The sequence below is a fragment of the Rutidosis leptorrhynchoides genome, chromosome 9 (assembly GCF_046630445.1).
Source record: "Rutidosis leptorrhynchoides isolate AG116_Rl617_1_P2 chromosome 9, CSIRO_AGI_Rlap_v1, whole genome shotgun sequence".
NCBI classification, from domain to species: Eukaryota; Viridiplantae; Streptophyta; class Magnoliopsida; order Asterales; family Asteraceae; genus Rutidosis; species Rutidosis leptorrhynchoides.
In genome coordinates this window covers 352,634,645-352,651,816 of record NC_092341.1, presented here as the reverse complement: position 1 = coordinate 352,651,816, position 17,172 = coordinate 352,634,645, and the positions used below count along the sequence as shown (strand labels likewise).

The 17,172-nt window shown below is 34.3% G+C and overlaps 1 protein-coding gene across 1 annotated transcript in view; it reads right to left on the bottom strand.

Annotated features, from left to right (window-relative positions):
• Nucleotides 1–2,169: 2,169 nt before the first annotated feature.
• LOC139869204 (uncharacterized mitochondrial protein AtMg00810-like) overlaps nucleotides 2,170–17,172 on the bottom strand; it is a 38,254-nt gene continuing 23,251 nt past the window's right edge. The window contains exons 2-3 of the mRNA XM_071857524.1: nucleotides 2,575–2,891; nucleotides 2,170–2,471 (exon numbers count right to left, since the gene is read on the bottom strand). Of these exons, the coding sequence (XP_071713625.1) occupies nucleotides 2,170–2,471; nucleotides 2,575–2,891 (619 nt within the window). The remainder of the gene's footprint in view (nucleotides 2,472–2,574; nucleotides 2,892–17,172) is intronic.

The window sequence follows — 17,172 nt, the reverse complement described above, 5'->3', positions numbered from 1 at the left end:
ATTTCATGAATTCATACAATATCGCATCTTTGCGATATGATGTTACTATGGTTTATAAGTGCGTAATTTTAAGGGATAAATAGGACAAAATTACTGAAATGGTCCCTGTGGTTTGTACTAAAATGCTGGTTTCGTCCCTATGCTTTTCTTTTTGATGGATCTGGTTTGTCAAGGTTGCTGATTTAGTCCCTATTTCCGACTGCCGTCAAAAAATTCTGTTAACTCCAGTCAAGTACCAGACATGTGAGGGTATTTTCGTCAGTTTCTTCTTTTATTAACAAAATTGCTGAAACCGTCCCTCTGATTTGTAATAAATTTGCTAAAATCATCCCTATGGTTTGTAAAAAAAATTCAGTCTTTTTTGTTGTTTCATCATTAGCTTCTCCATATCTTTCATATCTGAATACTCCGTAAAACAGTTGTTATAACACATATCTAACACAACACAGTTGTTATAACATGGCTTCCTCCATTTTTACAAATTTGGAAAATAAAAGGAATATAAACCACAAATTAAAATTGTCTGTGTTGTCTATTTCATCACCTTCATCTTTATTATCTTTATCCCTTTCCTAAATGATAAACACACCCTAGTTTTTATTTTTTTAAAACATATTAATTAACAAACATAAACTACATTTAATCAACTTTCAACCCATTCAGAAAACTGAAACAACTTAAAACCAATTTAAAAAATGGGTTTATTGAAAATGGGTTTGAGGAGCAGGAACTCAAAATCAAATTTACAATATCCAATTACAAAATCCAAATTACAAAATCTAATTCCATCCTACAAAATTAATTCCACATGAAAAGCTAACAAACTCTTTATGTTCTCAAATTTTAGATCTGTTGCACAAGATACACACTTTCAGCTCTGTTCCAAAAGAATTAACATACACACACTTTCATATTACACATGATATCGAAGAAAGAAATAAACAAAAACACACCCTTCAGCAACGGAATCAACCCTCAATCGTGACCTTAGTTCGTCGCCGCAGCCGCCGCCAACCTTTTTCCTTCAACCTCCGGCGATCTCGTCGGAAACGACAATTCAACAGCCGGTTCTCGCAGAAAACGACGTGTTTTACAGGTGCGAATTAGCATCCTATATATGAAAAATAGATCTGGTGTTGAAATTTAGATTGATATGAATTTGTGATTTTGAATGGGTTTTGTGTTTTTGAATAAGATGAATCAATAATCAGGGCTTTAATTGAATTTAGGGTAAAGAAATAGATGAAGTTGTGTTTTTGTGTTTATGGAAGAGATGGGTTTTATGTTTTTGAAATTAGGTTGAAGAAAGTGTTCATGTGGTTGCAAGGACCCTCATACGGTCAACCAGTAGCATGTGAGGGTTTAAAAAGACAGATTAACCCATCACGTGTTTGTCACATGTGTCCACTTAACGGCTAAATTAGACGTCCGTCAGAAATAGGGACTAAATCAACAACATTGACATACCACGAGGATGAAATCAGTAAAAAAAATACAGGGACTAAATCAGCATTTTGATACAAACCACATGGACCATTTCATTGATTTTGTCAGAAAAATAGCCACACACACACACACATATATATATATATATATATATATGTATATGTATATGTATATGTATATATATATATATATGTATATATAAATATATATGTATATATATGTGTATATATATGTATATATGTATATATGTGTATATATATATATATATATATATTAAAATGAAAAAATAAAATCAAATATGTGTTGTGATGTTATTTGTTGATACTTCAGATGTCTTTTACATGGTGTGATGATCTTATACGTGTATATCACGAGGATGAGGCAATTTTATTTATCGATGGTAAATGGTAATTAATTTGAAGCAGATACCGTGATTTAATTTATAAATGTTTTAATGAATATTTTTTTAGGGCTATGAATGTTTTAAATAGAGGTTGCGGAAGACTCTTGGTGAAGATGTCAGCTAGTTGCAAATGAGTGGACACATATTGCGCGTGTAGTTTTTCGGAGAGCACCAATTCCCGAACAAAGTGATAGTCAATGTCGATATGTATAGCTCGCTTGTGTGATACCGAATTTTGACATAAAAAAGAGCACTTTGATTGTCGAGAAAGTAGGTCGTCCGCATGTCAAGACATGGAGTTTTTGAAGCAAATGAGTGAGCTAGATAATTTCAGCAGCAGTATTGGCTAAAGCACGATACTCAGACTCACAAGTATAACGAGAAACGGTAGGTTGCTTATTGGCACACCATGAGACAAGATTACCACTAAAGAAAATAGAGTAACCATACGTTGATCGTTGAGTCTCAATACAATGGGCCCAGTCAGCATCCGAATGCCCCGGAATATTCGGTGATGGAGAATGTAAGAAGGAAAGGCCATATGCGAAAGTACCTTTAACATATCGTAAGATCCGTTTGACATCCGACAAATGTTCTTGAATTGGGCACATGAAGAAACTGACTAACCTGATTTACAGCATATGACAAATTTGGTCGCGTAATAGTAAGGTATTGGATTGCACCAACTAAGGAACGATACTAAGTGGGGTTCGAATATGGTTTACCGTGGCTAGTAAAATAAGCCGAAACTAATAGAGGCATGGCAGCATGTTTGATGTCCATAAGCTGAGCACGCGCTAAAATCTCATGAGCATATTTCGGTTGGCTTAAAAATATATCGGAGTCACGATAAGATACCTCAAGACCAAGAAAATAACTGAGCTTTCCAAGATCAGTAATGTGGAATTTCTTATGTAGTCGAGATATAAAAAAATGAAGAAGAGAATCATTATTACCGGCAAGAATTATGTCGTCAACGTAGACAAGAAGATAAATTACACATGAATCTTTCTTAAAGACAAACAATGATGTATTCGCACGACTGCATGTGTGGCCAAGATAAATTAGGAATGAACTTAACCGTTGAAACCAAGCCCTTTAAGCTTGTTTGAGACCAATATAAAGCTTTCTTTGGACAAAAAACATGATTAGGAAATCGAGTATCGACAAAACTTTGAGATTGCTCCATATAAACATGTGCTTGTCAAGTGACCATTCAAGAAGGCATTCTTTACATCAAACCGATGAAAAGGCCGTTTATTTAGAATGGCTAAGGATAAATAACATGAACAATAGATGCTTTGATGACGAGACTAAGCATAGCAAAATACTCGATGCTTGTAACCAGAGTAAAGCAGCCGAACTAAATGCATATGTCCAATAACTAGCAACAACGTGAGAATTAAACATCATGACTAACCCAATTTTAGTTATATGTCTATATTTACGTTCAACTCGCCCGTTTTGTTGTGGAGTATACGGACAAATGAGACAATGATATGTACCATTAGTCGATAGCAAGGTACGAACAACATTGTTGGTAAACTCAGTACTACCATCTAATTGGAAATTATCGAGTTTTCAAGAAAATTGAGTTTGAACCAAAGCAATAAAAGCCGCAAAAATAGTGTAGAATTCAGACTTAGCTTTCGTAGTATAAAACCACGTAAACCTAGAATGATCATCATCAATAAAAATTGCACAGTATTTAAAACCATTAGCAGAAGTAACTGGTAAATGTCTCCACAAATCACAATGAATAATATCGTGAGATACATGACCTAATTAACTATGCCATAATTCAAAAAAAGCTTTATGGCGTTTTGAAGAAATCTTGGCCAAAATGCTTGTTGATTATTCTTAAGTACATATAAACCATTTCTATGTCTTCCTTGAGCTAGCGGTTCTTTGGTTTGGCGATTTTGGACATATGATAAAGGATTAGAAAACAAAACATCAACATGATTATCTGAGTGAGTTTACTTATAGAAAGTAAGTTAATGTTAATATTAGAAATAACAAGAATATCCATAAGAAAAATATGAGGAGATAGTTTTGGTTTATCAATATGAGTTATAGAAGAATGATCACTAGTAGCAAAAGTGACAGTTTCATTACCATGATAAGGAGCTGCAACATCAAGATGAGGGGTCAAAGGAGTCATGTGAACAGAGGTGCCAGTGTCAACAAACCAATCAGACGCATTACATTTGTGACGACCCGGAAATTTCTGACCAAATTTAAACTTTATTCTTATATAGTTTCGACATGATAAGCAAAGTCTATTTAAATGAATCTCAAAAATTTTGAACTGTTTCATATATTCAATTGACCTTCGACTGCTCTCGACGATTCACGAAATATTATTTATTAATAAATATATATATATAATTGGAAATAATACACATATAAATGTAAATATATATAATAATTGGAAATAATAAAATTTAATCATTAGAACTAAATATGTAAAATAATATACATGGTAATAATAATATTATTAAAATAAAACTATATATAAGTGTATATGACTTCTATAAGTAATTATTTGGATATGTATATTACAATATATAAAAGGTTTAACTATTAAATGTTATAATTATTAAAATATACATGATTAATAATATGTAATATTGATATATCAAATTTAATTGCAAGTTAAAATACTATTAATGTTATTACTTTTATTAAAATAAATATTGTTAGTAAAAATCAATAATAGATATGAAATTTGATAAGTAAAAATTGTTATTTTTAATATTGTCAACATTAATAATATGAGTGCTATTATAATTAGCATTATTATTAGTATCATTAATAGTACTATTATTATCATTTCTATTATGTTTATCATTTTTAAACCTATCTTTTTATTTAAAAGTCTCCAATTATCCTTATTATCATATCGATATTTTCTATTACACTGTATTATTCGATATTATTATTATTAATGATTATAGTATTTTTGTCTATATATTTATAATTACAAACATGATCATTATGATTATTAGAAAATAAAGTATTTATAAAATTAATATTATTATCATTTGATTATTATTAATATCAATATTATTTATTTATTATTATTAATATATGTAATTATTATTATTATTTGTATTAGTGATATTATTATCAGTATTATTATTTCTATTATTAGTACTTGGATTATTATTAATATTATTAATAATATACTTATTATTTTATAAAAATTAATTACGGATCAAACAAGGATGGAATCAAAATCAGTTACACTTGACTATCAAACTGTATCATATTTTGTTTTGTGTCTACCCTCTGGTACAAATCGATTCCATTTAATCAGTAACAAACAAAGTTAGTACAAATTAAATCGTTAGTTTTTATTTTTCTTCTGTTTGAGTGAACATTGGATGTCGATTCAATTAGGCTATAAAGTCAATCAATTCCAGTTGTATATGATACCAATTGACATTATATAATCAACCGTCACTTACAATTTCCTTTTACAGCCTTAATTAAATTGAATTTAACAGAAAATCGAGGAACCAGTCGACTGCCCTGTTTTTACTTTCATTTTTCAAACAGCTAAATTTTGTAACGAATTTCAAAAATTATAAATACAGTTTTGTTAGGAATTTGTTACTAAAGATATCTGCAAAACCCCAAGTTCCAATTTATATTTTCGAGTTCTAATTTAGGAGTCAAAGATTGATTGTCAAAAGTCAACAGGTTTGTTCATCGAAAAATTCAAGTTCAATTTGATGTTTTAAGATAAATTAAGGATACAGAAAGTTTCTAATAACGATTTGAAACATCTTTCATATTATCATCGTAGCCTAAAACAGCTTCAAATTCAAAATTGACGATTGAGTTAGAAAGGTGTTCTTTGTGTCTGTGGTATTTTTTTTTATTTCTTTTTCGTTTCTGTTAATGTATATAAATCATTACGTTTATTGTTAATCAATTACAAGTTCTAAACAATTGAATTAAACTCTGTTAAGATTGATACTTGGTCGATCCAATTTTGAAGTTGAAGGAGAAAATTTAAACAGAAAAATAAGCCGGGTTATTTACAATTAGAATGGGATATATTCAGAAAAATCAGAAATTGATCATTGGTTAGGCTGTTATGTTGGTTAGCGTGAGGTCTCGAGTTCGATCCCTGCTTGGTGCAATTTTTTTTAAAGGCTTCTCTAAGATTCGTGAATTCGAGGCCAACCTTACACTTGTTCAATGTCGTCATATGTATTTTTACTACAAAATACAGAATAGTGAATTCATTTGCTCCCTTTTACTCTTTACATTTTTGGGACTGAGAATACATGCGCTGTTTTTACAACTGCTTTTGAAATATATTTAGAACTGCGAATACATGAAATGTTTTTTATAAATGTTTGACGAGAAAGACACAAGCAAAACATTTCTCGAATGAATTATTATGCAGGAAGAAGTTCCGTGGATTATTATTGAATTATGTGGATATGATAATTGCCACCAATTGATGTGAATATTTTTCCCCTGATTATCATTGCTTGGTAACCTAAGAATTAGAATCGGGTATGGCCCTAATTCACGCGAATCCTAAAGGTAGCTACCGGGTTTAACACCCCCACCTAGAATGTTCACTAGACGGAAGAGCTAGTGGGCGTGGTGTTTAGTACTTCGAAGATTATATATTATAAAGACGAGATGTTCTGTTTTGGGGATATTATTGATGCGCATTATATGTTAAGGTCGGTTACCATGTTAAGCAATGAAATCGAAATGAATGTTATGTATCAAGAGAATGATTTTTATACACAGGTTATGTGTATTAGTTTTGTGCACGAGATATGTGCACGATTATTTAAAAATCGCGAGGCAACCTACGGGGGAGAAAAGGATACGAACCTACTCTACTAAGCATTATGAAAAATGGTTTCGTACACGATATAGGTGTACTGTATTTGAATCTTGTGGTCTATCAAAATGATGAATTTTATTATTTACGATAAACTTATAAACTCACCAACCTTTTGGTTGACACTTTAAAGTATGTTTATTCTCAGGTACGAAAGAAATCTTCCACTGTGCATTTGCTCATTTTAGAGATATTACTTGGAGTCATTCATGACATATTTCAAAAGACGTTGCATTCGAGTCGTTGAGTTCATCAAGATTATTATTAAGTCAATTATAGTGGGATATATTATGAAATGGTATACATGCCGTCAACTTTCGATGTTATGAAAGTTTGTCTTTTAAAAACGAATGCAATGTTTGTAAAATGTATCATATAGAGGTCAAGTACCTCGTAATGAAATCAACTATTGTGAATCGTTTATAATCAGTATGAACGGGGAATTTCAGTTGGTATCAGAGCGGTGGTCTTAGCGAACCAGGTCTTGCATTGGTGTGTCTAACTAGTAGTTGTAGTGACCCAAACTTTTCCATGTTTATATATATTAAATGAAATTGTTATTTACATGATTAAGTGTTTTCAACATGTTAAGCAATCAAACTTGTTAAGACTTGATTAATTGGTCAAAACGTGTATATTGGCATAGACACGCTAACTCTGTGTGCCGTTGCACCCACCAATCCCACCCCGAAAGGGACCTGTGCCGGAAAAGCACCTCCTCCCAGGTACCACAGTGACGGCAAGGCGATCTTTACCCCAACTAGCTAGTCCCCCGAAGCACTTCACATATCCCCCCCCCCCCCCCCCCCCCGGAGGGGAAAATAATTCCATGCGGGGCGCCCAGACTGAGAATCGAACTTGCGCCTTTATTGGTCAAAGCTGCCCCCACTGTGGGCCCAGGGATCAAAGGCATCGGGTACCACTGAGCTAGAAGCTCGTTGGTAAGACTTGATTAATTGAAATATGTTTCATATAGACAATTGACCACCCAAGTTGACCGGTGATTCACGAACGTTAAAACTTGTAAAAACTATATGATGACATATATATGGATATATATATAGTTAACATGATATTATGATAAGTAAACATATCATTAAGTATATTAACAATGAACTACATATGTAAAAGCAAGACTACTAACTTAATGATTTTGAAACGAGACATATATGTAATGATTATCGTTGTAACGACATTTAATGTATATATATCATATTAAGAGATATTCATACATCATATTATCATGATAATATAATAATTTAAAATCTCATTTGATATTATAAACATTGGGTTAACAACATTTAACAAGATCGTTAACCTAAAGGTTTCAAAACAACACTTACATGTAACGACTAACGATGACTTAACGACTCAGTTAAAATGTATATACATGTAGTGTTTTAATATGTATTCATACACTTTTTAAAGACTTCAACACACTTATCAAAATACTTCTACTTAACAAAAATGCTTACAATTACATCCTCGTTCAGTTTCATCAACAATTCTACTCGTATGCACCCGTATTCGTATTCGTACAATACACAGCTTTTAGATGTATGTACTATTGGTATATACACTCCAATGATCAGCTCTTAGCAGCCCATGTGAGTCACCTAACACATGTGGGAACCATCATTTGGCAACTAGCATGAAATATCTCATAAAATTACAAAAAAATGAGTAATCATTCATGACTTATTTACATGAAAACAAAATTACATATCCTTTATATCTAATCCATACACCAACGACCAAAAACGCCTACAAGCACTTTCATTCTTCAATTTTCTTCATCTAATTGATCTCTCTCAAGTTCTATCTTCAAGTTCTAAGTGTTCTTCATAAATTCTACAAGTTCTAGTTTCATAAAATCAAGAATACTTCCAAGTTTGCTAGCTTACTTCCAATCTTGTAGAGTGATCATCCAACCTCAAGAAATCTTTCTTATTTACAGTAGGATATCTTTCTAATACAAGGTAATACTCATATTCAAACTTTGGTTCAATTTCTATAACTATAACAATCTTATTTCGAGTGGAAATCTTACTTGAACTTGTTTTTCGTGTCATGATTCTGCTTCGAGAACTTTCAAGCCATCCAAGGATCCTTTGAAGCTAGATCCATTTTTCTCATTTCCAGTAGCTTTATCCAGAAAACTTGAGGTAGTAATGATGTTCATAACATCATTCGATTCATACATATAAAGCTATCTTATTCGAAGGTTTAAACTTGTAATCACTAGAACATAGTTTAGTTAATTCTAAACTTGTTCTCAAACAAAAGTTAATCCTTCTAACTTGAATTTTAAAATCAACTAAACACATGTTCTATATCTATATGATATGCTAACTTAATGATTTAAAACCTGAAAACACGAAGAACATTGTAAAACCGGACATACGCCGTCGTAGTAACACCGCGGGCTGTTTTGGGTTAGTTAATTAAAAACTATGATAAACTTTGATTTAAAAGTTGTTCTTCTGGAAAAATGATTTTTCTTATGAACATGAAACTATATCCACAAATCATGGTTAAACTCAAAGTGGAAGTATGTTTTCTAAAATGGTTATCTAGACGTCGTTCTTTCGACTGAAATGACTACCTTTACAAAAATGACTTGTAACTTTTATTTCCTACTATAAACCTATACTTTTTCTATTTAGATTCATAAAATATAGTTCAATATGAAACTATAGCAATTTGATTCACTCAAAACGGATTTAAAATGAAGAAGTTATGGGTAAAACAAGATTGGATAATTTTTCTTATTGTAGCAACGTGAAAATTGGTAACAAATCTATATTAATCATATTCTAGCTAACTTATATTGTATTATACATGTATTCTAATATATTATGTAATCTTGGGATATCATAGACACGTATGCAAATGTTTTGACATATCATATCCACCCATGTGTATATATTATTTGGAACAACCATAGACACTCTATATGCAGTAATGAGGGAGTTAGCTATACAGAGTTGAGGTTGATTCCAAAAATATATATACTTTGAGTTGTGATCTAGCCTGAGACATGTATACACTGGGTCGTGGATTGATTCAAGATAATATATATATCAATTTTTTTTTCTGTACATCTAACGTTGGACAACTAGTTGTAGGTTACTAACGAGGACAGCTGACTTAATAAACTTAAAATATCAAAATGTATTAAAAGTGTTGTAAATATATTTTGAATATACTTTGATATATATGTACATATTTGTTATAGGTTCGTGAATCGACCAGTGGCCAAGTCTTACTTCCCAACGAAGTAAAAATCTGTGAAAGTGAGTTATAGTCCCACTTTTAAAATCTAATATTTTTGGGATGAGAATACATGCAGGTTTTATAAATGATTTACAAAATAGACACAAGTACGTGAAACTACATTCTATGGTTGAATTATCGAAATCGAATATGCCCCTTTTTATTAAGTCTGGTAATCTAAGAATTAGGGAACAGACACCCTAATTGACGCGAATCCTAAAGATAGATCTATTGGGCCTAACAAACCCCATCTAAAGTACCGGATGCTTTAGTACTTCGAAATGTATATCATATCCGAAGGGTGTCCCGGAATGATGGGGATATTCTTATATATGCATCTTGTTAATGTCGGTTACCAGGTGTTCACTATATGAATGAATTTTATCTCTATGTATGGGATGTATATTGAAATATTAAATCTTGTGGTCTATTATTATGATTTGATAATATATAGGTTAAACCTATAACTCACCAACATTTTTGTTGACGTTTTAAGCATGTTTATTCTCAGGTGATTATTAAGAGCTTCCGCTGTTGCATACTATAATAAGGACAAGATTTGGAGTCCATGCTTGTATGATATTATGTAAAAACTGCATTCAAAAAACTTATTTTTGATGTAATATATTCTTATTGTAAACCATTATGTAATGGTCGTGTGTAAACGGTATATTTTAGATTATCATTATTTGATAATCTACGTAATGCTTTTTAAACCTTTATAGATAAAATAAAGGTTATGGTTGTTTTAAAAATGAATGTAGTCTTTGAAAAACGTCTCATATAGAGGTCAAAACCTCGCGACGAAATCAATTAATATGGAACGTTTATAATCAATATGAACGGGACATTTCAGTTGGTATCCGAGCGTTGGTCTTAGAGAACCAGAATTTTGCATTAGTGTGTCTTATCGAGTTTGTTAGGATGCATTAGTGAGTCTGGACTTCGACCGTGTTTACTTGAAAAATGATTGCTTAACAAATTTTGTTGGAAACTATATATTTTTAACATGTGAATATTATGTGATATATTAATCTCTTAAAGTGTTTGATATTATGTGACAGATGTCTACCTCTAGAACAAGTCCCATTGACTTACCTAATAATAATGAAGAGTCAAATGTAAATTGGAATGATTCGTGGACTGATTCACAAGTTCCCGAAGAGGAACCAGAAGAAGAGTCGGAACCGAAAGAAGAATCGGAACTGGAAGAAGAATCGGAACCGGAAGAAGAAATAGAACCAGTGGGGGAAATAATAAAACGGTTAAGTAGAAGAAAATACTCAACCAACCGACCAAAGTTAATTATGGTCAATGGTGTTTCCGCCAAGGAAGCAAAGTATTGGGAGGATTACCAATTCTCCGATGAATTGGATCCCGACAAGGATTCCGATGATGTTATAAAAATTACCCCAACACAATTTAATAAGGCAAAAGAGAACAATAAGGGAAAGGGCATAAAAATAGAGAAATTTGATTCCAAACCTGATGAACTTTATATGTATCGTCAACACCCGTATTTCTTAAGTTGTGACAATAACCCGGGAACCTCTAAACCACCAGGTTTTTCTAAACCAATGTGGAAAACGACGGCTCGTATTAGGGGAACATCATATATCCCTAGAAACTTGGCAAAACGAACCAAAACCGAAGAAGAAGAAACGAGCGAGTCGGAATAAGATAGTTGTATTCGTGTGGTGTAATATATGTAATAGTGTGCTTATGCTTTATGATATATGTAAAAATTGCTTGTATTAATAAGTATTTTTTTATGAATCTAACTCTTGTCTATTTTACAATATAAAAACACAAAATGGATAGACAACCCAATATTTTAAGAGACCTACCCGGAGACATGATTGATGAAATCTTGTCTACATTCGGTCAGAATTCCTCGGCACAACTATTTAAGGCGAGATCAGTTTGTAAGACATTTGAAGAACGTTCCAAGAATGCCTTGGTTTATAAAAGGCTTTCGTTCGAAAGATGGGGGATATCACATTGGGAAATCCATAAGTTACGATGTGTTTACTTTGACGCATATATTGCGGGGAACCCAAATGCTATTTTACGCAACGGGTTAAGAAATTATTTTGACTCAATATATCCGAATATAGGGCTTCGTGATTTAGAAAAAGCGGCTAACATGCAACATAAAGAAGCATGTTATGCTTACGGGTTAGTAATGTTCGCTTCTCACCAAAGTGAGAACAAGAACATCGGGCTACAACTATTAAACAAAACGTTCCCACAAGTGACGGACTCAGTAGTTGGGGTGAGAAACAAGGTTTTTAGATTGTTACGGGACTGTTGGACATTACGTAACCCCCGTCCCTTTGACGACGTTACAACACGCTGTCTTATCAACGGCCATAACGGTTATGTTCCATAAGACCAAGGATGGGAAGTAGTCCTAGTAAAACCAGAATGCATGACTTGTTTCTGGACGTATGAATTACGTGTCTTTATTGCCTTTGCTGAACGACTTGTGTACTAGCTAGAATTATCTTCACAACTATCTTGTATCAAAGTTATTGTGTGCTATATTTCATGTTATATGTAAAATAAGCGGTATTGTAAGTTTGTAAAATATTGTGAAAAAGTTTGAACGCGAAATATTATTATAATCAGTTTTTCATATAGAATTGTAGTAGTTGAATTGTATATTAGCTACTAAGTATGAACTTAACGGGTAGGTACTACCCGAAATTTAAACTTATAAAACGCTAATATGAAGAAAAAGCTTTTATAAATGAGTTCATATTATGCTACGAGATACTATTGACTACTCTTAATATTCTGTATGATTAACTTGTTTCATTTAACTATTTGAAGGAAATGGCACCGACTACTCGACAAACCATGAATATGAGCGAAGAGGAATTTCGTACCTTTCTTGCTGCAAACATAGCCGCAGTACAGGCTGCGCTACATACTAACAATAACTCCGAATCTAGCAATGCAGCTAACGGCGCAAGAAATCGTGTAGGATGCACCTATAAAGAATTCACTGCCTGCAAACCTTTAGAATTTGATGGAACCGAAGGAACGATCAGATTGAAATGGTGGACCGAGAAGGTCAAATCGGTGTTTGCCATAAGTAAGTGTACTGAAGAGGACAAAGTGAAGTACGCTACGCATACCTTCACAGGTACTGCGTTAACATGGTGGAATACCTATCTAGAGCAAGTGGGACAAGATGATGCTTACGCACTACCGTGGTCAGCATTCAAGCACTTGATGAACAAGAAGTACCGTCCCAGAACCGAGGTCAATAAGCTCAAGACAGAACTTAGAGGGTTACGAACCCAAGGATTTGATATTACCACGTACGAAAGACGATTCACAGAATTGTGCCTATTGTGTCCGAGAGCGTTCGAAGATGAGGAAGAGAAGATCGACGCGTTTGTGTAAGGATTACCGGAAAGAATCCAAGAAGATATAAGTTCACACGAGCCCGCCTCCATACAACAGGCATGTAGAATGGCTCACAAACTAGTGAACCAGATTGAGGAAAGAATTAAAGAACATGTGGCTGAAGAGGCCAATGTGAAGCAAGTCAAAAGAAAGTGGGAGGAAAACGGTGATAAGAATCACTAATACAACAACAATAGTAATTACAACAATAATCGCAACAACTATCCCAACAATCGCAACATCAATCGCAACTACAACAAACGGCCCAACAACAACAACAACAACAATAACAACAACTACAACAATCATCCCAACAACAATAACAACCGCAACAACAACAACAATCAGAAGCAGCTATGCCAAAGGTGTGAAAAGTATCACTCGGGGTTCTGCACCAAATTTGGCAACAAGTGTAAAAGAAATGGTCATAGTGCGGTGAAGTGTGAGGTCTACGGACCAGGGGTTAACAGAACGAAAGGAACAAATGGTGTCGGAATGAGTAATGGCGGAGCAAGTAGTGTCGGAGCAAGTTATGCCAATGTACTTTGTTATAAATGTGGAAAACCTGGCCACATTATTAGAAATTGCCCGAACCAGGAGAACACGAATGGACAAGGCCGCGGAAGAGTTTTCAATATTAATGCGGCAGAGGCACAGGAAGACCCGGAGCTTGTTACGGGTACGTTTCTTATTGACGATAAATCTACTTATGTTTTATTTGATTCGGGTGCGATAGAAGCTATATGAGTAGAGAATTTTGTGCTAAATTAAGTTGCCCATTGGCGCCTTTGGATAGTAAATTTTTACTCGAATTAGCAAATGGTAAATTAATTTCAGCAGATAATATATGTCAGAATCGAGAAATTAAACTGGTTAGCGAAGCATTTAAGATTGACTTGATACCAGTAGAGTTAGGGAGTTTTGATGTGATAATCGGTATGGACTGGTTGAGAGAAGTGAAAGCAGAGATCTTTTATTACAAAAATGCAATTCGCATTATACGAGAAAAAGGAAAACCCTTAATGGTGTACAGAGAAAAGAGCAACGTGAAGTTAAATCTTATTAGTAACCTGAAGGCATAAAAACTAATAAGAAAAGGTTGCTATGTTGTACTAGCACACGTCGAGAAAGTCAATTCCGAAGAAAAGGACATCAATGATATTCCCGTCGCAAAAGAATTTCCCGATGTATTTCCGAAAGAATTACCGGGACTACCTCCACACCGATCCGTTGAATTTCAAATAGACCTTGTACCGGGAGCTGCACCAATAGCTCGTACTCCATACAGACTCGCACCTGGTGAAATGAAGGAACTTCAGAGCCAATTACAAGAACTTTTAGAGCTTGGTTTCATTCGACCAAGCACATCACCGTGGAGAGCTCCTGTTTTGTTTGTCAAGAAGAAAGATGGTACATTCAGGTTGTGTATCGACTACCGAGAGTTGAACAAACTTACCATCAAGAACCGCTACCCACTACCGAGAATCGACGACTTATTTGATCAACTACAAGGCTCATCTGTTTATTCGAAGATCGATTTACGTTCTGGATATCATCAAATGCGGGTGAAGGAGGATGATATTCCAAAGACTGCTTTTAGGACGCGTTACGGTCATTACAAGTTTATGGTTATGCCGTTTGGATTGACTAACGCACCAGCTGTGTTTATGGACCTCATAAACCGAGTGTGTGGGCCATATCTTGATAAGTTTGTCATTGTTTTCATCGATGACATACTTATTTACTCGAAGAATGATCAAGAGCACGAAGAACATTTGAGAAAAGTGCTAGAGTTGCTGAGAAAAGAAAAACTGTATGCTAAGTTTCCCAAAGTGTGCATTTTGGTTGGAAGAAGTTCAATTCCTCGGTCACATAGTGAACAAAGAAGGTATTCAGGTGGAACCAGCAAAGATCGAAACCATTGAAAAGTGGGAAACCACGAAAACTCCGAAACACATACGCCAGTTTTTAGGACTAGCGGGTTACTACAGAAGGTTCATCCAAGACTTTTCCAGAATAGCAAAACCCTTGACTGCATTAACGTATAAAGGGAAGAAATTGGAATGGAAAGATGAACAAGAGAAAGCATTTCAATTGTTAAAGAAAAAGTTAACTACGACACATATATTGTCATTACCTGAAGGGAATGATGATTTTGTGATATATTGTGACGCCTCAAAGCAAGGTCTCGGTTGTGTATTAATGCAACGAACGAAAGTAATTGCTTATGCGTCCAGACAATTGAAGATTCACGAACAGAATTATACGACGCATGATTTGGAATTAGGCGCGGTTATTTTTGCATTAAAGACTTGGAGGCACTACTTATATGGGGTCAAAAGTATTATATATACCGACCACAAAAGTCTTCAACACATATTTAATCAGAAACAACTGAATATGAGGCAGCGTAGGTGGATTGAATTATTGAATGATTACGACTTTGAGATTCGTTACCACCCGGGGAAGGCAAATGTGGTAGCCGATGCCTTGAGCAGGAAGGACAGAGAACCCATTCGAGTAAAATCTATGAATATAATGATTCACAATAACCATACTACTCAAATAAAGGAGGCACAACAAGGAGTTTTAAAAGAGGGAAATTTAAAGGATGAAATACCCAAAGGATCGGAGAAGCATCTTAATATTCGGGAAGACGGAACCCGGTATAGGGCTGAAAGGATTTGGGTACCAAAATTTGGAAATATGAGAGAAATGGTACTTAGAGAAGCTCATAAAACCAGATACTCAATACATCCTGGAACGGGGAAGATGTACAAGGATCTCAAGAAACATTTTTGGTGGTCGGGTATGAAAGCCGATGTTGCTAAATACGTAGGAGAATGTTTGACGTGTTCTAAGGTCAAAGCTGAGCATCAGAAACCATCAGGTCTACTTCAACAACCCGAAATTCCGGAATGGAAATGGGAAAACATTACCATGGATTTCATCACTAAATTGCCAAGGACTGCAAGTGGTTTTGATACTATTTGGGTAATAGTTGATCGTCTCACCAAATCAGCACAATTCCTACCAATAAGAGAAGATGACAAGATGGAGAAGTTAGCACGACTGTATTTGAAGGAAGTCGTCTCCAGACATGGAATACCAATCTCTATTATCTCTGATAGGGATGGCAGATTTATTTCAAGATTCTGGCAGACATTACAGCAAGTATTAGGAACTCATCTAGACATGAGTACTACCTATCATCCACAAACTAATGGGCAGAGCGAAAGGATGATACAAATGCTTGAAGACATGCTACGAGCATGTGTTATTGATTTCGGAAACAATTGGGATCGACATCTACCGTTAGCAGAATTTTCCTACAACAACAGCTACCATTCAAGCATTGAGATGGCGCCATTTGAAGCACTTTATGGTAGAAAGTGCAGGTCTCCAATTTTTTGGAGTGAAGTGGGGGATAGACAGATTACGGGTCCGGAGATAATACAAGAAACTACCGAGAAGATCATCCAAATTCAACAACGGTTGAAAACCGCCCAAAGTCGACAAAAGAGCTACGCCGACATTAAAAGAAAAGATATAGAATTTGAAATTGGAGAGATGGTCATGCTTAAGGTTGCACCTTGGAAAGGCGTTGTTCAATTTGGTAAACGAGGTAAATTAAATCCAAGGTATATTGGACCATTCAAGATTATTGATCGTGTCGGACCAGTAGCTTACCGACTTGAGTTACCTCAACAACTCGCGGCTGTACATAACACTTTCCACGTCTCGAATTTGA